The sequence below is a fragment of the Dama dama genome, chromosome 5 (genome assembly GCF_033118175.1).
Source record: "Dama dama isolate Ldn47 chromosome 5, ASM3311817v1, whole genome shotgun sequence".
Classification (NCBI taxonomy): Eukaryota; Metazoa; Chordata; class Mammalia; order Artiodactyla; family Cervidae; genus Dama; species Dama dama.
This window is the reverse complement of record NC_083685.1, coordinates 8,452,727-8,477,379: the sequence shown is the minus strand read 5'-3', so window position 1 is coordinate 8,477,379 and position 24,653 is coordinate 8,452,727. Positions and strand designations below refer to the sequence as shown.

At 49.6% G+C, this 24,653-nt stretch overlaps 1 protein-coding gene across 4 annotated transcripts in view; it reads right to left on the bottom strand.

The window, feature by feature from the left end:
* The window catches only part of WSCD2 (WSC domain containing 2), a 111,981-nt gene that overhangs the window by 29,972 nt on the left and 57,356 nt on the right, over positions 1 to 24,653 (bottom strand). For 2 of the 4 annotated variants that reach the window (XM_061141670.1, XM_061141671.1), the window contains 3 exons: positions 22,933 to 23,868; positions 9,750 to 9,864; positions 5,068 to 5,282 (listed from right to left, as the gene is read on the bottom strand). In XM_061141670.1, the coding sequence (XP_060997653.1) occupies positions 5,068 to 5,282; positions 9,750 to 9,864; positions 22,933 to 23,311 (709 nt within the window). In that variant the 5' untranslated portion in view covers positions 23,312 to 23,868. The remainder of the gene's footprint in view (positions 1 to 5,067; positions 5,283 to 9,749; positions 9,865 to 22,932; positions 23,869 to 24,653) is intronic. The other 2 variants (XM_061141672.1, XM_061141673.1) reach the window with 2 other exon arrangements.

Below are 24,653 nucleotides of genomic sequence, written 5' to 3'. Positions count from 1 at the left end.
AATCTTTTGTGACCCCGTGGACTGTAGCCCGCCAGGCTCCTCTGTTCATGAGATTCCCCAGGCAAGTATGCTGGAGGGGGTTGCCATTTCCTTCTCCAGGGGATCTTCCCTACCCAGGGATCAAACCTGCATTGGCAGGTCTCCTGCATTGGCAGGTGGATTCTTTACCACTGAGCCACCATAAAGCCCATGGGGGTCTTAGGCAGCACCGAAGGATGGTCAGCACCATGGACAGCCACCCATGGGCCCCACATATAAATGCGTTCCGTGATTCTAGTGAACCTTGCAAAGCAAATCTTGAAAGAATCTTTCAGGCAAATGGAATTTCTTGCAACATCCTATAAAGTCATAATATTCTCAAATCGCCAGCAGGTCTCTGCCCCTGGGAGGACAAGCCGCACTTGCTGACACATTTAGCAAACCTCTGTGAAAAATGTAATCCAACCAAGAAGGAAGTCCATTTCTTGGTCCTTTTGTAACAAGGGCAAAGAGTCCCCGTGCCCAAAAGTCTGTGTCAAGGAAGAATAGCAGGGTTCCTGCAGACATTTGCTCTGCCAACCTTTTAATGCTCTCGCTTTTAATGCTCTCCATCACCTCGGAGACATGGAGGCTGGCTCCCCACATGAGGCTGGCTCCCCACACAAGGCCGACACCCCATGCAAGGCCAACACCCCACCAGAGGGGTGCTCAGGAGGCAGTAAGCCTCCTTTGGATCTTCAAAATCGTTAAGAGTTCTGTGCCACTGCCCAGGGAAACACAATTAAGACACAGTGTTAATACAAACTAACGACTCTGCAAATGGAATCTGGTTTCCACCACACCTGTTTCCTGGAGTGTTTGCTCATTGCCCTGCCTAAAGCAATGCATGCCATGTCATGTGCTGGTGGAAGGCCTCCCTTCCTAACCTATTTGTGCATAAATCAGATCTCAGGAATGGGAAACCGAGCCTGTCACTGAGCCATAGCGAAGACCCTGGATATTCTGTGCTGTGTAGAGACAGGACGCAGGGCAGAAGCAGAGATTAGGGGTCAGGGGAGAAAGGAGGTAGATCAGGCCGAGGAGCACTCCCAAGGGAGAGGCAACGGGGTCCAGAATCCAACACAAGAGGTCAGGGTGTTTGTAGCGCTATATCACATTAGCACCCAAACTAGGAGTCAGAGAGCTGGGTTCCAGCCTAAGTTCAGTCCCTAACAAGCACTGTGGCCTTGAAAACATCAGGCCTGCCCATTGTCCACTAAAATTAACTCTTGGCTTTTGCACACTCTGTTCCTTCTGCCCTGATTTCTCCGCCACCCTTTGGCAATGTGTCTCGAGTCTGAATATCCTCCTCTTTCACACCAGGCAAAATCCTGTGCATCTTTCAAGGCCCTAACCAGTCAGCCTTCTTCTGTGGAGCCCCCCCCAGGGCTGTTCAATCTGGCCACTTGTGCTTTTTAGGCCTCAGTTTCTAAAGCTGCAAAATGGAACATCAGCAAGGAAGGTGCTTCTAATGGGTCATTCAAAAATAACCTTTGCTGATCCTGGATTTTTGCTCTCAGCTGGATATGTGACTCTTCCTTTCACCTGGAAATCTTAGAATGAGATTCGGCTCAAATGTTGCTTTCTTGGCTCCTATATATACGTCACCACCGCCTCACCCACTTGAGCAGACCCCACTGGTCTTGGGTCTGCCCGTCCACTGGATGGTGATCTCCTTGAGAGCAGGGACTATGCTTGGTTCCTTGCCCATTCTCCTCTCCAAGCCTAAGCCACAGAGGAGCTCACCAAAGGTTTTGGTTCAACAAACAATCCTCATGCTCTCTCCCAATACCGTGTTGCCAACCGGGAGCCCACGAGGAATTCCAACTTGACCAACCATCTGTCTCCTTATCCAAGCCACCTCCATGCTCATCTCAGACACAGTAGCAAGGTTAGCTAGGTTAGCACATTATCAAGGTCATTAGCTCTGAGGTTAGCAAGGCTTAGATTCCCTTCTGTAGTCTCCCAATGGAGGCGCCCAAGCTTCCAACCTTGCACAGCAACCATTCAGAACAACTGGGGTGGACTTAGACTCCAGGACTCCTCTCTTGGTAGAAATGAATGGGTTCCCCATCTTGAATGTAAATACAAAGACTATTTTCTCAGATGGAACAGAGTCTCACAGAGGAGGTGGGCAAGCTGAGGGGCACAGCAGCATCCCAGCAGCCTCAGGGGTCTCTCACCAGCAACCATCCAGGCAGCCTCCCCACTGCTACCAGGGCAAAACGCACCCAACTGTAAGAGAATCTCATGGTCTGTGTGTGTTGAGGCTTTTACATTTCAGGTAATGGAAACAAAAAATCTCTGATGGTCCATGAGACTGCTATTGATTGGGCTTCTTAAGTGGCTCAGTGGTTAGAGGAATCCGCCTGCAAAGGCAGGAGATGCAGAAACGTTGGGCTCGATCTCTGGGTTGGGAAGATCCCTTGGAGGAGGAAATGGCAACCCACTCCAGTATTCTTGCCTGGAGAATTCCATGGACAGAGGAGCCTGGCGGGCTACAGCCCATGGGGTTACAAAGAGTCAGACATGACTGAGAGACTAAGCACCCATGCGTGAGACTGCTGTTACACCAGGTGATCTTAACAGTGTGTGTGTCTGCGTGTGTGTGGGCGGTGGGGGGCAGGGTGGGGAGAGCAAGAGACAGAGATAGAGAGACAGGACAGTGTTCTTATTACCCAGCCACTCTGAACATTAACCAAAAGGTCTGGCTGAGAGCGGCTGCTGACATACACAGCCCAATTCTTGTTATCTAGCTCAGCATCACTCACCAGAATGTTCCAGTGGCTGCAGCTTTCCCTCTAAATACACATCACTTTAAGGTCATCTCTTCTTATGGTCAAAGTCGCCATCCAAATGATGTCAACACTGGCATAAAGAGAATCAGTAGTGGATTCCCCTGGCGGTCCAGTAGTAAAGAATCCGCCTGCCAATGTAGGGGGCATGGGTTCGATCCTTGGCCTGCGGGAAGATTCCACATGCCACAGAGCAACTAAGCCCGTGTGTCACAACGCCTGAGCTCTCCTTCTGGAGACTACGCGCCACCACTACTGAGGCTGTGCGCCCTAGAATCTGTGCTCCGAAACAAGAGTGGCCATGGCAGTGAGAAATCCATGCACTGCAATGGAGGGTAGTTGCCGCTCACCGCACGTGGAGAAAATCCGCATGTGGCAAGGAAGACCCAGCACAGCCAAAAATAAATAACTAAATAAAGTGAAAGAAATCAGTATTGTGGATGATAAATCTGCCATCAAATCAAAACCTCACTACCCTAACAGTCAAACCAGAAACTCGCTGTGCAGACATTATCCAGCCTGGATTTCACACACCCTCCGTGTCCTCTGCCAGCCAGGCCCTCAGACCTGGGTGAACTGAGGCAACGATGGAGAGGGAGATGGTACCTCCATTTCTAGAAATCAGCTGCTTTGCAAATTGGCGGCTCACTTGACCTTGCTGCAGGGCAAAGTGTGCACAGAGCTTCAAAAACATGGGGCTTGGAAAACAGGACACATTATCGAGCAAACCAGCAATGAATTTTTATCAACAATGACATTCACACGGAAGAGGCCTTTTGCTGCGTGCACACAGGTGTTAAGGTTCTGCCAAGTCCACCAGAGTGCGCAGGCCTACATTCTGGGCGGACCTTGTCAGCTCCACTGAGGTCTAAGACCTTATTATTCAAGGTATGGTCCATGGACCAGCAGCCTACCATCACCTAGGACCTCCTTGGAAATGCAGAATCTCACCTGCTGAATCAGAGTCTGCATTTTAACAAGATCTCCCTGGGATTCCCCGGCACATTCAAATTTGAGATTTGTAGTTCTGGATTCCTATTCCCAATGCAGGACCTCATCAGAAGAGTACCCAGGACAAACCTCAGCCCTCTGTCTTTCGTCAAGGTCATTAGCTCTGCTTACAGGTCTGAACATCAGCTCTGAGGTCACAAGACTGTGTGACCTTGGGCAGGCTTACTTAAATTCATTAAGCCCCAGTTTCCTCACTGTAAAATGGAGATGATTAACCATGGCAACTGCCTGAAAAGTCTGTAGGGAAGGGAAACAAAATCAGGCTTGCAATTGACTTAGCACAGCCGATGCTTGAGAAACAAACATTAACTGCTGCTAAACAGCCAAAGAAGGAACAGTGGGACAATATCCACAGCGGAGGGGGTGGCTACTGTCCTCACCTAATCACACCCTTCCCTCCCTCAGTCTGAAAACTGGAGAGTTTTTCTAATACGACCAAAACATTGGCAAGTGAGGGATAAACTGTCTCTGCATGCATGCGTGCTAAGTCGCTTCGGTTGTGTCCAACTCTTTGCGACCCCGTGGACTGTAGCCCACCAGGCTCCTCTGTCCACGGGATTCTCCAGGCAAGAACACTGGAGTGGGTTGCCATGCCCTCCTCCAGGGGATCTTCCCGACCCAGGGATTGAACCCTTGCCTCTTACATTTCCTGCACTGGCAGGCCGGTTCTTTACCACTAGTGCCATCTGGAAATTGTCTCTATGGGAGCATTAAAGGCATAAGCTATGGGACTTCCCTGGCGGTCCAGTGGTTAACTCCATGCTTCAGTACAGGCGGCCTGGGTTCAATCCCCAGTCAGGGAACGAAAATCCCACGTGCTACATGGCACGGCCAAAAGAGAAAAATTAACAGATAAGCTCTGGAGTTGGTTTAAATCTGCTGCTGCTTGGGTGACACCAAGCCTCAGTCTCCTCATCCGTAAAGTGGGAGTGGGTGAATAACTGCGGTTTCAAGGGTCATGGCGAGGATCAGGTGTGCTCTTCCAAAGAAGGCACTTTGGAAACGATGGAGTGTTTGCTGTTGTTACTGTCATCGTCACCATCATTAGGGACAACCTGCTTTCAGCCAATCAGGAAGGACAGGCCAGGTCAGGCTCTCAGTGTCTGCTGAGGGGGAAGAGGGGTTCGGCTGGCGGCGAGGCTGGGGCAGGGTGGTGGCAGCCTGGGAGGGCGCCCGAGGGCTCAGGAGGGGTGGGGGGCGCAGGTGGGCAAGGGGTGGGGAGGGGAAGGGCTGACTCACGTACACCTGCGGGCGGACTCTTGGGCCAGCTGCAGCCGGTAGACGGACAGGCGGTTGGCTCCCCCGCACACGCTGCCCCGCTCGCCCTTGCAGTCCATGTCACACTCCGCCTCGCTCACGTTTGCCGCCTGGATCTTGTGGCCGCAGTAGCACTCGGCGCCGAACTCCAGCCCAGCGTACAGGTAGCCCCTGGGGGAGGCTGCTGTCAGGCCGGGGTGCCTGCCACCACGGAGACCCCCAAGGAGGGCAGGGCGTCAAGGCCAGTGAGGAGGCCCCAGGTGATGGGTCGGCTCTGGGGACTAGGAGGTCCCGGAGGGAGACGGGGATACAGATGCTGAAGGTGGGATGACAGAGAGACTCCCAGTGGGGAGAGAGGAGACCTCAGGGGACAGGAGACCCATCCACAGTGGAGAGTGGGTAGACAAGAGGCTTCAGGAGATGGGGAGACCCTAAGGAAAGGAGGAAACTGGGGTGGAGGGGGGAAAACGAGGAAGGCTGTGGGGTCAGGGAGACCTAAGGAGATCTTGGGACAGGGATGCTCCAAGGGACATCAAGATCGAGACTAAGGAGACCCTGAGAAGGTCGTGGAGGCTGAGGTGTCTGGAATTCTTGCAGGTGCAATGGGCAAGAAGCCAAGAAGGATTACAGGGAGGTCCTGGAGGGGGGCAGGCAGGGAGACCACTGGCGTCCATCCCTGCCTGAGGTCTCACACCCCCTCTACACTTCGCCACACAGACACGCCACGTCACAGTCACACCCACCCACATATACCTTCAGCACCCTTGACATGCACCACACCCTTCCTGTGGTCCCTCTGTCCTCCCTACTCTCCTGTCTTCCCTGTCCATAGCCAGGAGCCAATCACAGAGTCCAGCCCCTTTATTCCGGCAACACCACCCAGGGATGGTACCTCTAGTTCCCCTGAGAGAAGTCTGGCCCAGGAGAAGGGGCAGGGGACTCTCACATCTCTCTGGAAAACCAAGGTCACATATCCAGCCAAGTGAAAAAAACTCCTTTCCTTAAAAAAGAAAGCCAGGCACTGCAAGATTTTCTTTTCTTTCTTTCTTTTTTTTTTCACAGCTATGGAATCATTTCCTAAAAAGGACTCTTGGTAAGGATCCGTCTGTAAACAGATGAAAAGACAATTGCTTGTTCTGGCTCCAGGGGTGGGTGTGAAGTGGTGGGGGTGGGGGGGAGGGGAGTAGGACAACGCCTGCTCAGCCCTCTTGCCCACTGTATTTTCTGAGGCACTTTCCAGAATTGAGAAAGGTTCCTGGGGGCAGGGAGCAGTCTGCAAAATACTGGTCCCGCAAGACGGGACTTATCGGAGGTGTCACTTCATGACTTCCGGGGGCTAGTTGGAGACACAGACCCACCCAGATTCATGTCTCCAAACACCCCAGCTACTCAGGGTGGCGTGCAATCATAGGTCACGGGGGCAGATGCAATTGTTGTTCAGTTGCTCAGTCGTGTCTGACTCTCTGCAACCCCACGGGCTGCACTATGCCAGGCTTCCCTGTCCTTCACTGTCTCCTGGAGTTTGCTCAAACTCATGTCCATTGAGTCAGTGATGCCATCCAGCCATGTCATCCTCTATCATCCCCTTCTCCTCCTGCCCTCAATCTTTCCCAGCATCAGGGTCTTTTCCAGTGATTCAGCTCTTCACATCAGATGGCCAAACAATTGGAGCTTCAGCATTAGTCCTCCCAATGAATACTCAGGGTTGATTTCCTTTAGGACTGCCTGGTTTGACCTCCTTGCAGACGCAGTTCAGTTCAGTTGAGTCACTCAGTTGTGTCCAACTCTTTGTGATCCCATGGACTACAACACGCCAGGCTTCCCTGTCCTTCACCAACTCCTGGAGCTTGCTCAAATTCATGTCCATTGAGTCAATGATGCCATCCAACCGTCTCATCCTCTGTCATCCCCGTCTCCTCCCACCTTCAATCTTTCCCAGAATCAGGGTCTTTTCCAATGAGTCAGCTCTTCGCATCAGGTGGCCAAAGTATTGGAACTTCAGCTTCAGCATCAGTCCTTTCCATGAATATTCAGGACTGATTTCCTTTAGGATAGACTGGCTGGATCTCCTTGCAGTCCAAGGGACTTTCTAGAGTCTTCTCCAACACCACAGTTCAAAAGCATCAATTCTTTGGCACTCAGCTTTCTTTATAGTCCAACTCTCACATCCATATATGACTCCTGGAAAAACTATAGCTTTGACGAAATGGACCTTTGTTGTCAAATAATGTCTCTGCTTTTTAATATGCTGTCTAAGTTGGTCGTAGCTTTTCTTCCGAGGAGCAAGTGTCTTTTAATTTCATGGCTGCAGTCACCATCTGCAGTGATTTTGGAGTCCCCCAGATAAATTGCAGATGCAGTAGGAGCAGCTTAAACTATCTGGGTATCTTGGGGCTGGGTCAGCCTCCTTCCACCTCTCTGTCTCTCTGAAGCCTTGGTTCTCAGGTGTCCCTGGGGCCCGTCACATATAACTGGACCCACTGATGGAAGGACCACTACTGGACAGCAGGAGCTTTTAAAGTTTCCCAGCTGGATGTGAAAGTCAGAGCAGCAGTGCTCCAACCGTAGTCCTGGGACCAGCAGCACGCGGTATCATCTGGGAACTTGTTAAAAATTCTTGGACTCCACCTCAAACCCAACAAATCAGAAATTGGGGGTGGGGTGGGGCCCAGCAATTTGTTTTGAAAGATCCCAAGTGAGCTTCCCTGATAGCTCAGTTGGTAAAGAATCCACCTGCAATGCAGGAGACCCCGGTTCGATTCAAGGGTCAGTAAGATCCCCTGGAGAAGGGATCGGCTACCCACTCCAGTATTCTTGGACTTCCCTTGTGCCTCAGCTGGTAAAGAACCTGCCTGCTATGTGGGAGACCTGGGTGCGATCCCTGGGTTGGGAGGATCCCCTGGACAAGGAAAAGGCTACCCACTCCAGTATTCTGGCCTAGAGAATCCCACGGACTATATAGTCCATGGGGTCACAAATGTTGGACACGACAGCAACTTTCACATCCCAGTTGATGCTGACGTGCGTGTCCTGGAGCTCACAGCTTGGATGCAGAGACAAGCACGTAACTAGAAAAGGGCTGCACAGTGAGATGAGGGTGACACGGAATAAATCACAGATGGTGGAAATACAGGAGGCGCCCAACATGCCTGGGATGTCAGGAGAGACTTCTCAGGAGGCGACAGCCAAGATTGAGCTTCAGAAGATGAGTCAGATCAACTTGCGTAGTTCAGTTTGGTTCCGCATGCGCTTGTTGGCTGCCCACATGTGCTTCCAGATAGAGCCAGAGGTGAGTCAGCCAAGGCCCTGCCCCCAAGGGGCTCCCCAGCTAGTCGGGGAGACAGAAGCATCAGCAGGCTTGGGCCACAGAACAGCAAGAGCTTACACGTGCTCTCTGCCAGGTGCTGTTCTCAAACGTTTGCTTTGCAAATACTAACTCTTCAGCCCCCACAAGACCCCTCTGAGGGCATGGCCCCTGCGATTTACTTCTGTCTCCCCACAGTCCAATAGATAAATTAATCAATCAATATCCTAGAGAGCTGGGAGTCTCTCCTAAGCTGGAGGTGGTCCTGAGTTCAGGATTGATGGTGGACTGTTCTGGAAGCTGATTATAAAGCAGATAGTGTTTCCTAATCAGGGAGAGAAGGAAGGGTCCCTTGGCCCCCCACTTGCCCATTTCCACTCCAGCCACGCAGCTGAGCTCTTTCAGAGCTCGTGACCTCCAGAGGCAGCAGGCTTGAGTCTGAAGGTCAGCATGTTAGAGGCCTCCCGCAAACCACCATGGGTCAGGGACCCAGGGCACGGGGGAGGAGCAGGTCCGCTCACTGCTCCGTGCCTCCCGGGCAGAGTGCTGGTTCCCAGGCCTGGCCCCAGGGTCCCCACTCGCCAGTCCTCTGGGGCCTGTCTACTCTTGAAAAGTCAGCTCCCTCCCCTTAGGGCCTGTTCTCGTTGAGAACATAATTTTCTCCTTAGATTGGAAAACATTGCCTGGACAGGTGAGTGTTTCTCCCTGGGACAGGAACGAATAGTTTCTGGGCTGGGCAAGCACTAAATATCCCTGATTGCAGGCTCCCACCTCAGCTTTCCCACAGGCATCTCACAAGCCTCATGCTCACAGACTCACACTTGCCTGCACGTAAACATCTACTTGTGCACGCATGTAAACACTCACTTGTGCTTTCCCCACAATTCTGGACCCTTGCCAACATATCCACAGAGACTCTGGCACTCACAGCCACTATTATTTAAAGGCAATTCGGTGTTGGCATTAAGCTCACAAACATGTCACCCTGCAGAGTGTATACTGTAAACTCACACCTAGGCACAGCCTCACACAACTGCACAATCACAGATTCCAACAGACCAACTCCCTACTCTTGATCTCCAGCGTCCATGAGACAGGCTTCTCTGTCCATGGGATTTTTCAGGCAAGAGAATGTGCACACGCATGCATTCACACACACTCACACACACACACACACACACTCACACACACACACACACACACACACACACACACACACACACACACACTTGCATCACCTTCCCTCACAGTGATATGTCCATCTTTCCTCATGCCCTCCCACGGGAAAACGAAAGACCACCGCAGGTAGGAAGCTGCGAAGGAAGGGGTCTGGATGCAGGGAGCCTGGGACCCTGGGGCCCTACCGTTCTGCACAGTTGTCCTGGCAACGGAAGACGGTCATCTTTTTGTAGTCGAAAAAGGACACGCCTCGGAGGGCCCGGCTCTGGGTGTCATCCAGGTAGCAGCCGATGTACTTAGCTTTGGGAAGATGAGAAAAGTCAGATCTGGGGTGGTGGGGGAGGGGGACAGAGCTGAAAGGGTTTCAGAAGTGACGAGTCTGCCTCTGGCTATGTGGCTTTGTTGACCTCTTGGTCCCAATTCCTTCCTCTGAGCAGTCAAGTGGAAACAAGAGAGACTGACACTCGTGTGCATTGGCAGAGCTTGGTCCACGGGGCAGTGCAGTCCCGTGGGTAAGGCTGTGGGCCCTGGAGGTCAACGGAGGGGAGGAAGTGACCTTCCATAGCCAGGGGTAAGGTCACACCCCTGGGCTCTACTGATGACGACTGGGCACCCAGCAACCCAAGCTCACCTCACTCCCTAAGCACCAAGACTCTTATTAAGACAGCTCTGAAGAGTTTGATAAGTTGACAGCCTGCTGTCATTTCTGCAAGATGACTTAAGGTTTTATTTATTTTTTCTTGGAAGGAACACTGGACTTGGACATCTTAAGATCCAAGTCACCATCTCACTTTGGTGACATTCCAGTGCATTTAGGCCAGTTAATCTCTCTGAGGCCCAGTTTCCTTCATTGTGGGGATGAAAATATCAGCCCAATGAGGTTAAAATGGACTTATTTGTATAAACATTTCTTCCACAGGGTCTTGCATATAATAGGTACAAACTTAAGGTGAGTGGAATAAGAAATGAGCCATTCACAGTGCTGTTTAAGTTCTTCACAGTTTTCCCACTTTGTGGGCCAAGGTAAATGCTTTCATCCAGAAGGAATTTTTTTTTTTTTTTAAGATTCTGTTTGATGTGGATCATTTTTAAAGTCTTTATTGAATTTGTTACAACATGGCTTCTGTTTTATGTTTTGGATTTTTGGCCGTGAGACACGTGGGATCTTAGCTTCTCCACCAGGGATTGAGTTCACACCCGCTGCATTGGAAGGTGAAGTCTTAACCACTGGACCACCAGGGGAGGCCCCAAAAGGAAAATTTTAAACTATGTGAAACAACCATCCAATGATATACCATTCACTTAGTTTTCTTAGATTAGTACATGTGTTCCTATACTTGTTGGTAAATAGTACATGAAGATGGTACTTTACACTTTATCAAGTCTTTTCCCATGTGTTCTTACAATCATTATTAACTTGGACATGCACTTTACTAAGTGCCTTACACATACTGTCTCAGTGAATCCTTAGAATGAGCCTCTGAGGGAAGTATTAATATTCCCAGTCAATGTATCAGAGGAAACTGAGGCCCAGAGAGGCTAAGTCACCTGCCCAAGGACACACAGCTTATACCCGTGGGGCTGGGTTTGGACACAAGCAATCTGGCTGCAGAGCCCATGTTCTGAACTACTGCACTGCTTGTTTCTCTTTGCTTTTTTTTTTTTTTTTTTAAAGATTTTTTTCCCTGCTGTGGACCATTTTAAAGTCTTTATTGAATTTGTGACAATACTGTTTCTGTTTTATGTTTTGGTTTCTGACTGGGAGGCATGTGGGATTTTACAGCTCCTGTCCCCGACTGGGGATCAAACCTGTGTCCCTTGCACTTGAAGGCGAAGTCTTAACCACCCCCAGGGAAGTCCCTCTTGTTTCCCTCTGGATCCGGGGACCTTTGCAATGACCGAGGTGCAGTGGCTCTTGGCATGCTGAAACTCTGTTCTTAGATGATTGAACAGGGGCCCAGAAAGGTGAAGTGAGCTGTCCCAGACCTGGAACTAATTGATGGAAGAATAAAGATTTAAATTTAGGTCTATGGGACCCCAAACCAGTGCTCTTGCATTTGGGAGTCACTGGAGGTGAGCCTGAGGACCCAGCCAGCCTTTGGAATTAAATGGCCCTCCTGGAGAATGATTGAGGAAAATGCTACATGCCACCTGATCTCATTCAGGCCTAGGCTGCTGTCGATTTAAACTGTGGGCTCCTCGCCCCGCCCCCCCCCCCCCACTCGTGGTGGAGAACAGGGTCTAGCAGAGGATACCAGCTTGTTAAGGAGCAATTGTGTCCCCTCAATGCCGCCCTGGGAAGTGCAGAATTTGTCAGCCTCGCTGGAGATGTGTCTCAACCCTGATCACCTTGAATTTCTTTCATAAGACAGAGGTGATTTGGTCGATTAAGAACAGTCCATCTTTAAAAGAAACATCGCCTCCCTGGAGCAGGGACATCAGATGGTGACAGCTCTGGGAAAGCCGGCATCTTGTCACTGCACTTGTTCAACAAAGGATGACTCTCCTGTGTCACAGCAGGAAACATGGCCCGGGGAGGTGTGTGTGTGTGTGTGTGTGTGTGTGTGTGTGTGACGTTTACATCTGGGCGGGGAGAGAGAACTTCCATGGGCCATTGTTGGCAAGTAACCTTAGTTCAGTAGTTCACTAGAGGACAGAGTGTCTAAGGATGGGCAGGAGGAGGAAAAAAAAAAAAAAGGAGGAAGGAGAGGAAGGGAAAGGGAAGGTGGGGAACTGTTGTTTATTTTGGCAGAATGAGGTCACTGTCATCAGATCAAAAGCTGTGTGTGTGAGAGAGGGAGAATATGCATTGAGTACCTTCTATGTGCCATGCCTCATTTAAAAAAATTCAGTCCTCACACCCTTCTTATTAACCCATCTTATAGATGAAGAGACTGATCCTAATGACTGTTATATCTGTCTGTCTTAGAAGTAAATCTTTGTATTTGGCCTACGGTATATGCTTTCTGACTGGTCCCCACTCATGTTACTCCATCTTACTTGTTTCTAAATAGAATTCGAAATTATGCAATCTGCCTGTGTGCCCAGCGCTTGGAAGCATCTCCAAATCTTAAAATTTAAGCCCAGATCTGTCCTCCAGCCGTTGTATGTTTGGGGAGGCTTCGCTTCCATGTGGCCCACAGGCTTCGGGATCACAAGGTACCACACTGGGTCCTGACAGAGAGGAGTGCTCATGACCCAGAAATGCTGGGCTTGGAGCTGGATGTACTACGACCATGGGTGGTCTCCCCAGAGGGTGAGGGTAGGTGCATTCGACTATAGGGGGGATTGTGGATTGTGTTAGATGAGAGTTTTATAATCAGATTAATAGGAGTGTGAGCACATGTACACGCACGTCCACTGTAGGGTGAGTGGGTGGACTGTCATGGTCCTCTTTGCGCCTTCAAAGCAGCCTACCCTCGTATTTTTCTGTGCATGCTCAGTCACGTCCCACTCTTTGCAACCCCCATGGACTGTAGCCCGCCTGCCAGGCTCCTCTGTCCATGGGATTTTCCAGGCAAGACTACTGGAGTGGGTTGCCATTTCCTTGTCCAGGGGACCTTCCTGAGCCAGAGATCGAACCTGCGCCTCCTTCATTGGCAGGCGGATTTGTTCCACTAGTGCCACCTGGGAAGCCCTTACCAGCTCTGATCTTGGGGAGACACTGACCTTGGAAGAGCCAATCATATTGTACCTGCCACCAGCCAGTGCTTGATGGCTCCGGGGAAGGACACGTGACCTACTCTTTGGATTCTTATAGATTGAAGCTGGGAGAAAGAGATTCGTCTCCCTTGGGTTGTGACACTGGTATTCTTTAAGTCCAGAGCTACCAACAGCCAAGACCCCTGGCACAAAGTCAGTCTGTGCGGGAGAATCAAGCGAAGTCAGAAGCAAGCAGAGATGACAGTTAGGAAGAGAATGGCACAATCCATTCATCTGACAGCCTAGCCCCTTTGGTAGTTTGGTGACAAGACACACTACATTTTCTTCTTTGGCTTAAGCTGATTAAGATGGGTTTTTTGGTCCCTGCCATCAAAGGAGCACTGACTAATATGCTGCCTGCCAAGCTAAGCTGCCTGAGTCCACCCAGCTGGGAGAGTCTAGACTGTGTCCCTGTTTAGGCTGCCCTTTCTTGTATACCACACTTAGTCTCGGCTTGGGAGGAAGGCTTCTCCATCCCGCCAGAGAGACCTTCCTGGAGGGATGATGGGAGACGGAGGGTCTTCTGGAAGAGGAGTTAATACTTGACTGTAGGTCCATCTGCCCCAAAGCCTGGGCTTTTAAATGCTGCACCACCCCTTCCCTAAGCCTCCCACCAGGCAGGCATCAGGTTGAGATGACCCACACAACAGCCGCTCAAAGGCTTATTGTGGGAACAGATGAACCTCCTTTTCTTCCTCTGTCCACAGGAGGGAAAAAGAGACTCAGGGTCCCCTTCTCTGATGCTCTGGAGAAGCGTGGGCATGCTATATATACTGTGACCTGACAGATGGGCTGAGCTCTTTGGGTCAGGAAACGGATACTGAATCTGTTTCCTCCTTGCCCTGGGCCAGGAAGGGCTGGTGACTCCTTCCCTCCTGACCCTTCAGTGCGGGCTGTGGCCATCACAACCGGCAACCCTGTCGCTGGAGCTCTATCACCCAGTTAGCGATAAGCTCGTGGGGGGGTGGGGGGGTGGGCTACCATCCAACCCACTTCCGATTTTCCTCAAGTTCTGCTGTACTGGCAGAATCTCCCGAAGACGAGGGGTAGGTCGGGTATGTAAAACAGGGACAAAATTCACAGGCCACTCGAGGGTGAATTAATGGCTGAGTTCATACAATCTATCAGCTCATCGGAGCAGCCATCTGAATATCGCTGAAACGGCAAAGTCCCGTCCCAGCCTGGCTATTTATCTCAGGCGCAGAAACCGGCGAGGGGTGAGCCCAGGAGAGCACAAGCATCTGGAAAAGAGCTCTCCTGACTGTTTTTTCCCCTTTTCCTTTCCTTTTTTTCCCTCTTTTGCTTCAATTAATCTTCCTTTTCAAGCAACTTTGCTCTCTTCAATAAAGGTAATTTGTTAAGAGGATAGCTAAACATGTGCTAATTTGTATTCCTCTTATTTATTGTTTGTGAGTAGATTTGCAGACAGGAGATATTACAGTGTCCTCAAGGGCCGGTTTCGGAGTCTACCAGATCTGGGTTTTAATCCTGACACTGCAGGTAGCCTGGGCAGTATTACTCAAGGTCCTGCCTGAAAAGTGGAAATAAAACATAAGGGAGTGGGATTTCCCTGGTGGTCCAGGGGTTAAGAATTCTCCTTGCAGTGCAGGGGACGCAAGTTCAATCTCTGGTTGGGGAAATAAGATCCCGCGTGCCTCAGAGCAACCAAGTTCCTGCTTGCTGCGACCACTGAACCCATGCCATAACTAGAGAGTTAGTGTGCTGTGACCAAAGATCCCACATGATGTAATGAAGATCCCGAGTGCCACAGCCAAGACCAGACACAGTCAAAGAAATGAAATAAAAATTGAAGAAAAAAAAAACAACAACATGAGGGTGTTTTGGGTTGAACTGTGCCCCTCATAAAAAAAGATCAGTTGAAGTCCTAAGCCCAGTACCTTGGAATGTGACCTTCTTTGGAAATAGGGTCACTTCTGATGTAATTAATTATCAGGTGATACTGGAGTAGGTGGGTCCCCATCCAACATGGCTGGTGTCCTTATAAGAAAGCAGCAAGCGGCTCTCTGAAGTCCCAGAGACACAAGGAGAAGACTGTGTGAAAACAGAGGCAACAGCTGATGTTTTACAGCTGCAAGGAAGGCCAAGGGTTCCTGCTGATGCCGGAAGCTGGGGGAAGGTCTTGCAAGAGATCCCCTCTTAGGGGCTTTGACAGCCCGTCTTGATGTTGGACTTTTAGCCTCCTGAACTGCAAGGCAATACACCTCTGTTGTTTCAAGCCACTCAGTTCATGGTACTTTGCTATAGCAGCCCTTGAACACCAATATGGGGGTATTTTAAAAAAATATTTATTTATTTGGCTGCTCTGGGTCTTTAGTTGCAGCACATGAGACTTTTTTTTTTTTTTTGGAAAGACATTTATTTATTTATTTATTTTTGGCTGTGATCGGTCTTCGTTGTTGGGCGGGCTTTCTTTCTAGTTGCAGTACTCGGGCTTTGCATCGTGGTAGCTTCTCTTGTTGGGACGCATGGTCTCCAGGCTGCTTGGGCTTCCGTAGTTGTGGCTCCCGAGCTCTAGATCACAGGCTCAGTAGCTGTGGCACACAGCCTTAGTTGCGCCATGGCATGTGGGGTCTTCCCGGACCAGGGATTGACCCTGTGTCTCCTGCATTGGCAGGCAGATTCTTTACCACTGAGCCACCAGGGAAGCCCATCTTTAAGTTGAGGCAGGTTAACTCTTAGTTGCAGCGGGATCTAGTTCTCCCACCAGGGATCAGACCTGGCCCCCTGCATTGGGAGCACAGAGTTTTAGCCACTGGACCACTAGGGAAGTCCCTACTGGGGTATTTTTTAAATTGACTGTAAGAAAAAAAATTGACTATAAAATCGATCTCTTATCAATCTTATAAGAGATTGGGAAAAGAGAAAGGGTTACTTTCCTGTTGGGGATTCTTCACTATCTTGGAAAGTTGTCCTTCAGGAGGATCACTCCAGTGCTTCTGGGCTTCCTTGTGCAGGAAATTCCATCCCTGGAATTCCTGCTCATATCTAGGCTCCCTTGGGGTAGAAGGGATGCATTTTTCAGTTTGGTCAGGGCCCAAGGATTCTACAGGCTCAGCTTAACTGTCTCCTCCCCCAGGAAGGCATGATAGAGCCCCATGACCCAACTGGATCCTTCCCTTGGGATCCCAGAGTCCCCTGGTTTAACCCACCTTAACACTTCACTAAACAACTTTCCAAGAATTGAGCATTATTTTTTCAGATTATGAAGAATTTAGGCCCACTGTGGAAGGATTTTTAACAAAATGGAAAAGTGCTATAGTGGGGGAAAGGACGACCTGATGCTATATATGTACACCATTCTATTGTTTAGGAGTCACCTACTCAACCGTGTGAGATGGTGACGCACGGGGAAGCCTCGAGCACTGCAGTCCATAAATTGCCAAGAGTCAGACACGACTCAGTGACTGAACAACAATTCCTTAGAAATAAACCCCTAAGGGAGGAAACAGGACGACAAAGGCGGAACCCAACCGCGTTGATTGTGACTGTTGGATGGGGGGACTCTGGGCTATTTTAACTTTTATCTCTTTTTGCTACGTGTTCTAATTTTTCTATAATAAGCATGTGTGACTTTGATAATCAAGAAAAAAGTTATATTTTAAAATATAATTCGTCTTTTTACTCATCTTTCTTTTCCCCGGTGGGTGTGACTATTCTTCAGGCCAAAAAAAAAAAAAAAAAAGGAAAGTGTGCTTGAATCATTCTTGCATCTCCACCTTCCAGCACAGGGCCGGGCAAACAGACACGCAATAACTACAGAATGAATGAATGAATGAATGGAGTTGGGATTCTATTAAGAGTCGGACATGACTGAGTGACTGAACAACGAACAACATAGCTCAGTGGTTAAGAATAAGAGCTTTGGGGGCTTCCCTGGTGGCTCTGGATCTTTTTTAAGCAACAGTGAGAACTGGACATGGAACAACAGACTGGTTGCAAATCAGGAAAGGAGTACGTCAAGGCTGTACATTGTCACTGTGTTTATTTAACTTATATGCAGAATACATCATGTGAAATGCCAGGCTGGATGAAGCACAAGCTGGAATCAAGATTGCCAGGAGAAATATCAATAATCTCAAATATGCAGATGACGCCACACTTATGGCAGAAAGCAAAGAAGAACTGAAGAGCCTCTTGATGAAAGTGAAAGAGGAGAGTGAAAAGTTGGCTTAAAGCTAAACATTCAGAAAACTAAGATCATGGCATCCAGTCCCATCACTTCATGGCAAATAGATGGGGAAACAATGGAGACAGTGAGAGACTTTATTTTGGGGGGCTCCAAAATCACTGTAGATGGTGACTGCAGCCACAAAATTAAAAGACGTTTCCTCCTTGGAAGAAAAGCTATGACCAACCTAGACAGCATATTAGAAAGTAGAGACATTACTTTGCCAACAAAGGTCCATCTAGTCAAGGCTATGGTTTTTCCAGTGGTCATGTATGGATGTGAGAGTTGGACTATAAAGAAAGCTGAGGGCCGAAGAATTGATGCTTTTGAACTGTGGTGTTGGAGAACACTCTTGAGAGTCCCTTGGACTGCAAAGAGATCCAACCAGTCCATCCTAAAGGAAATCAGCCCTGAATATTCTTTGGAAGGGCTGATGCTGAAGATGAAACTCCAATACTTTGGCCATCGGATGCAAAAAGCTGACTCATTGGAAAAGACCCTGATGGTGGGAAAGATTGAAGGCAGGAGAAGGGGACAACAGAGGATGAGACGGTTGGATGTCATCATCAATTCTATGGACATGAGTTTGAGTAAATTCCAGGAGTTGGTGATAGACAGGGAGGCCTGGCGTGCTGCAGTCCATGGGGTCACAAAGGGTTGAACACAACTGAGTGAACTAAACTGAACTCGTGGCTCAGTGGTAAAGAATCCACCTGCCAATGCAGGAGTCACGGTTTGACCCCTGCTCCGGGAAGACCCCACATGCCTCAGAGCAGCTAAGTCTGCACACCACAAAGCCCGCACCGTTGAAGCCTGCTCATCCTAGAGCCCGTGCTCTGCAATGAGAAGCCACTGCAATGAGAAGCCCATGCACCCTTACTAGAGAGTAGCTCCCGCTAGCTGCAACTAGAGAAAAGCCCAGGCAGCAACAAAGACCCAGCACAACCAAAAACAAATAAAATCATTTTTTTAAAAAAAGAAGAAGAGCTTTGGATGTAAACAAGAGTCGGGTTGGAGTCTGCTCTGCCAGTTGGCAGCTGTGTGACATGGGACAAGTCCTTTAACCTCTCTGAGCCTCCGTTTCTTCATCTATGAAAAAGAGTTTAATACTTCCTACAGACGTGAGGCTGAGGATGAGCACAGTCTGACCCAGAACTGACTCTCCATAACCTGCATAGATCACATCTTCTGCTGGAGGAGGTGGGGAGTGGGAGCCCTGCGGTTGCTTCCAAAAATGCTGACTAAATCTCCTGTGTCCTTCTTCATGCCCAGCCCAACACCCTCTGTAAGCTGGGGTGGGGGAAACAGAAACAGCACAGACTTTGCAACCAAACTGGAGTCGGCTCCTGGTTGTGCTCCTGACAACGGGGTCGCCTAAGGCAAGTCACAGCACCTCTGTTCTCTCCTACAGAATTACAATATTAATAATAATAGCCGGCACGCACAAAGTGCTTACTGGTTTCCAGGGTCTGTGCCGAACACCGTCTGTGCACTGAGAACTGAGACGATGTAGTGCTGAGGGTTCAAGTGTAAGATCCAAACCTCCTGGGTTCAAATGCTGATTTATCCTCTCCTCCTGCTGGTTAACCTCGGGCAGGTTACCTAACCTCTCTGTGCCTCTGTTTCCTCCCTGGAAGGGGGAGTTAATGACAGTGTCTACTTAGCTGGGCTGCCAGGAAGACTATGGGATGTAACAGCTGCAAAGTGTGCTGCAAGAGTGCCTGGCATTTAGAGAGCACGCCATCGATTTATCTTATAGAGTCCTCACAACAGACATCTGATGTTAAGTACCTTTTACCTCCCAAAGGAAACTGAGGTGACCTGCCCAGAGCTGCACAAGCCACCGCAGAACTGGGATTTGAACCCTCATGTGGCTGCTCAGAGCTCAGGATCTCGAAAGCCTAGCAAGGTGACTGGCATATTGCAGGTGGCAGCTCCACCCAGGAAGTCAGACTTCCTGCCCAGCCCCAGCCCAGCCAGGGAGCAGCTCCACCCTCCCCTCCTGCCCGTGATGAGCTCCCAGTCCCTTACAGCTGAAGTCTTGCATCGCTGCATCAAGCAGAGCCCTTGCCAACTTCAGATAAAAACCAAATGTGTTTAGCATCAGGTCAAGGAGGCGTCTGGTTTTATTAGCGCTAATCTAATATGTTGTCTTTCCTTGCTGAACTCTGAATAAGTTAATCAAGGACAGTCTGAATTTGTGTTTTCTTAATAAGACTGCCTGATTTCAAAGCTGCCTGCTGAGAGATCTGTGCTCCAGGCTTCTTTCTTATTTTCTCTTCCTTCTCTCTATTTTATAAAATATCTAAGATTTCCAGAAGCAAGGGGTGTGGGGTAGCATAGTGGACAAGAAGGCTCACAAGCTTTGGAATTAAATGAACCTTGCTTCAAACCTCAGGTTTTCTACTCACCACCTGGTTAACCTGGGGTAAGTGACTTCTGAGTTTTAAATTTTCCCATTTGCAAAATAAGATAATAATAGTCTTTAGCTTGTTGAGTTGTTGTGATAATTACATAAGGCAATGACGGTCTAGCCTATAATAACCATTCAATATATATTTAGCTACTATTTCTACTACTATTGATACTAGTGGCAGCAACTATTAAGTGACCTATTATTAGAAACCAAGAGATCTGATAAGCATTTTACATAGATCATTTCATTCAAATAACATGTGAAAAGCAAATAGAACAGTGGCTGGCATGACGTAGGTGCTCAAGAAATGGTAATAATTACTTGTAACAGTGGCAGTGGAATTTCATTCTCATAATAAATGGGGGTCGGTGTTTCTATTTTGTTGGATGTATAAGTTGTACCATTACGGAATCATATTCTATCAGAGGACCTCAACGAACACAGGAAATGACCATTCATGTAAGGGCCATGACATGGAGTACAGAGAAGGAACATTTGATCAAGCCTAGAGGGGGGTCAGGACGATTTTCTGGAGGTGAGCTAAGCTGAGACCTGGAGGAAGAGTGGGGCTAACCCTGTGGAGACACCCCAGGCAGCAGGCTGCTCATGCCTTCATTTGTCCATTCAGTGACTCAGTTACACAACCAGCGGGTACGGAGCACCAGCTGTGTTTCTGGTGCTGTCCGAGGTGCTGACAGAATGAAGCAGTCGGGACAGGTACCATCTCTGCCTTCATGGAGCTGACAGTCGAGTAGTAGAGACGGACTATGAGGAAGCAAGGTGTTTCCCTGGTGGTCCAGTGGTGAAGAATCCACCTTGAAATGCCAGAGACACCAGTTCGATCCCTGGTCCAGGAAGATCTCACACGCTGTGGGGCAACTAAGCCTGTGTACCACAACTACTGAGTCTGCCTGCTGCAACTACTGAAGCCCGCACGCCTAGAGCCTGTGTTCCACAACAAGAGAAGCCACTGCAATGAGAAGCCTGTGCACTGCAACTAGAGACTAGCCCCTGCTTTTCACAACTAGAGAAAGCCCACGCAGCAACCAAGACCAAGGGCAGCCAAAAATAAAATAAGTAAATAAAATTTCAAAAATTAAAAAATTAAGGAAGCAAATAAAAGCAAGATATTTTCAGATGGTGATAAGTACTGTGACAAAAATAGAATCGGGAAATGTGGTCCTGACCAGGCATAACATGGGGCTACTTTAGGGCATTCCAGGAAGACCTCTAAGGGATGGCACGGTTTGACTGGAGGCCTGATGGAAGGGAGGAAGGGAGCTGTGCAACGATATGGGGAAGAGCATCCCAGATGGAAGGGACTAACTATAAAAAGATCCTGAGGTAGGATCAGGATTGGTGTGTTTCATGAGTAGCAAGGAGCAAAGTGGAGAGAGATGTGTGGTGAAGTGGGTGGGAAGTGTTACATGTTAATGTTACAACATGTAACACCAAGTGTTACAACATGGTGGGCCATGCTGGGGGCTCTGGAATTTATCCTAAGTTTGATGGCACTTGCAAAGTAGCAGGAGTTTGGAGTGGCTGGGATGAGATGAAGCTTGGTGATTGGAGAAGGTGGCGAGGAAATTTCTCCATCAAGGTAGCACCTCACACCTCAGCTATGCCTACAATATGGGGTCCCTGACCCAGGTGGAGCCACAAGACCTTCCTGATCACCCCTAAGACTCTACTCTGTGCAGGCATCATGCTAGGTGTTTTCATAATCATGTCTCATCAAACTCTCAGGAGAAGCCTGGCAGGAAGGAGGCCATTGTTCCCATTTACAGATGATAAAACTGAGGCATGAAAAGGTCAAGACACTTGCTTGGACTGCGTGACTGGTTGGAGTGGAGTTGGACTATGAATCCAAGTCCCCTAAGCCATTCTGCTACTTCTCACCTTCTCCTTCACTGCCCTGTGAATTTTTTAGGGAAGTGGAATTCTAGGAAATTCCTGAGGATAAGATGATGGGGTCTTCTGGATGGCTCCTGAGCCAGAAGCAGGTTGGGACTGAAGCAGGGAAACATGCTGCCCAGGATAAGTCCCCTCCAATAGCCCTGCTTCCTTCCACGGTGGGAGAAGGGGTTTTTCACAAGTTGAATCACAGCGGAAGTGTGACACGTGGCAGGGAACACAAGGGCTGTGGAGGTTTTCCTTCTGTCCTGATTGGTGGTAGATCCTCCCAAACCATCTGGCTGCGATTCTGGAAATGTCCATTCGTGTTAGTTTCATGAATTGCAGGAGTTGTGGGGTCCTCCCCAGAATGATGCTCTGATGAGGGGACATCAGTTGACCCTGGGAAGTAGTCATAGAGTCAGCATCCAGGCCAGATGTTTCTGCTTTAGAACTCGTCACTGACCAGCTATGTGGCCTTGGGGAAAGTTTTCACTTCTCTAAGCCTGTTTCCATGTGTGTTAACTGGGCATAGGATCACTTTCCTTAAGTCCATGGAGTGTAGTGAAAATCAAGTGAGGTGATGTACTTAGGAAGAAAAGCCCACTTTGACTGTGACAGGCTAAGAAAATGCAATGAGACGAAGTCCCCTAAGCGCCCTCACTAAGGGATCCAGCTAAGTGGACGGAGAGGCAGACTGCAGGGAACAGAAGCTCTGCCACTAGCTAACTGTGTGACCTTAGGCTCCTGGGGCCTCAGTTTCCTCATCTTTAAAATGGGAATAATAGCACCTATCACATGGAGTTGTGGCTGTAATTTGATGCCTGTCAAGTGCTTGGAAAAGTACCTGGCCCTTAGTAAGTGCTCAATAGATGCTCGGGGTTTTGATTTTCAGGTGCATGTAACAAGGGCTATAAAGGGCTGCATGGGAGGGTCAGATGTTGAACTCTGACAGATTCAGGGTTCAGCTCTAAGCGTGGATGTTTATAAGCTGTGTGACCCTAGGCAAGCTACCTAATGCCTCTGAGCTGTGAAACCTCCTGCATATATAATGGCTGGCTCCTATGAAACACTGAACCCTAGCAGCTGTTACTATAATATTATTAATATCATCACTCCCTTCCCTTGTCCTCAGCCACCCTCCAGCCCAGGGGCTCACCCCTCTTACCTCGCTCCTCCTCCTTCTCCCGGACGACCCTCCCCTTGAGGGCCCGGCTCCAGGCTCCCCCGTAGTCCCCCAGCTTGGCTCTCTCATTCCCGTCCTTGCCCTTGAACCAGGGTCCGTACCTGCGGGCGATGCTTGAGACTTCACCTGTGTCCCGGAAGCCTCTGCCCAGATTTAACTCACCCAGGAAGGTCAGCTCAGCGCCCTCCGCTGGGGCCCCCGCAGCGGGGTTGGCCTGGTTCTGGGAGAAGGCAGGCTGACCCACAAAACCAGAGTGAAGGAAGACAAGGCTCCCAGCCGTCAGGTAGAGCACCAGGAAGGTAAAGAAGCGTACGGGTTTCCTGCGGAAGTACCGCTGGAATTTGAACCAGAGCTTGGCCATAGTGGGATCATTCCGGACTGGATCGCTGGGGCTCAGCTGGGGGTTGGGGGTGTGGTCCAGGGAGAGAATGGACTGGGGCTTTGTTTCTCAAGCTTCCCTTAGGGATGGAGTCCGGGGGGGTCTTCAGTCTTAATCCCGCTGTGAAGGTGACCGCCAAGTCCGGGGCAGGAGGGCAGGTCCAATGCTTGGCTAATGCCAAGAGAAGAGAGGACAGGGTTCACCAATCCTCCTGAGGTCAAGGTGAGCTTCTTTGGGCCATGAAAGGGGTTCTGAGGCTCGGGGCACTCAGGAGTTGGTCCCATTTTCCTACATCTTGTTCTCTGCCTCAGAATTCCCAAAGAACTTGGAAAATAGCAATCAGAGAAGGATTTTGTGAGGGTTCACAGGCAGCTGGAGTTCGCTTCTTGCCCCTTCTCGGATGCTCAGGTCTATGGGAGCTGGATTAATTCACCGCGGGCCTCTTCCCCGGTTGGGGACCAAGCTCGGCCTGGCCCCCTGGTGGAAACAGAAGCGGGCATGCTTTCATCTGGTGAAGCATTAGGGCTCAGGGCTGCCACCTGCAAAAGAGCACAGGTACAGACATAAGAAACCTCCTGGCAGAGGCCAGAACGTGAAGCTTTCTTGCACATTCTCAAGGGAGGGGGAAATGCAGAGTCCAGAGAGGGAGGAAACCAGTGGCCCAAAGAACCCAGCAGTGCTGGGTGAAAGCGACTCCTACTGGGCCTCGTCTCGGGACAAGCTGTATCTTGGACAGACTCAGGTTCTTAAGCCCCATTGCTCAGAACTCAGTCATGTTTGACTCTTTGCGACCCTTTGGACGGTAGCCCACCAGGCTCCTCTGTCCACGGGATCTTTCACGCACAAATACTGGATTGGGTTGCCATTCCCTTCTCCGAGGGATCTTCCCAACCCAGGGATCGAACCTGCACCTCTTGCATCTCCTGCATTGCAGGCGGATTCTTTACTGCTGAGCCCTGGGGGAAGCCCTTCTTAAGCCCAATAGTCTGCATATTTGTCAAATATACGCTGATTCATGGGGGTTACTTTAAGTCCAAATGTACTTCCTAGGTCTTTGCCAGACTGTCTGCTGGACCTGGCTGATACTGAACTAGATCAAATTTGTTCATTTTTTCCCCCCCAAACACATATTTATAGAAGACCTACTGTGTAGCAGACACTGTCCTGCATGCATGCTAAGTCGCTTCAGTCTGTCCGACTCTTTGGGATCCCATGTAGACTGTAGCCCGCCAGGCTCCTCTGTCCATGGGATTTTTCAGGCAGGAATACTGGAGTGGGTTGCCATGCCCTCCTCCAGGCTCTGTTCTAGGTGCTGGAAATAAAG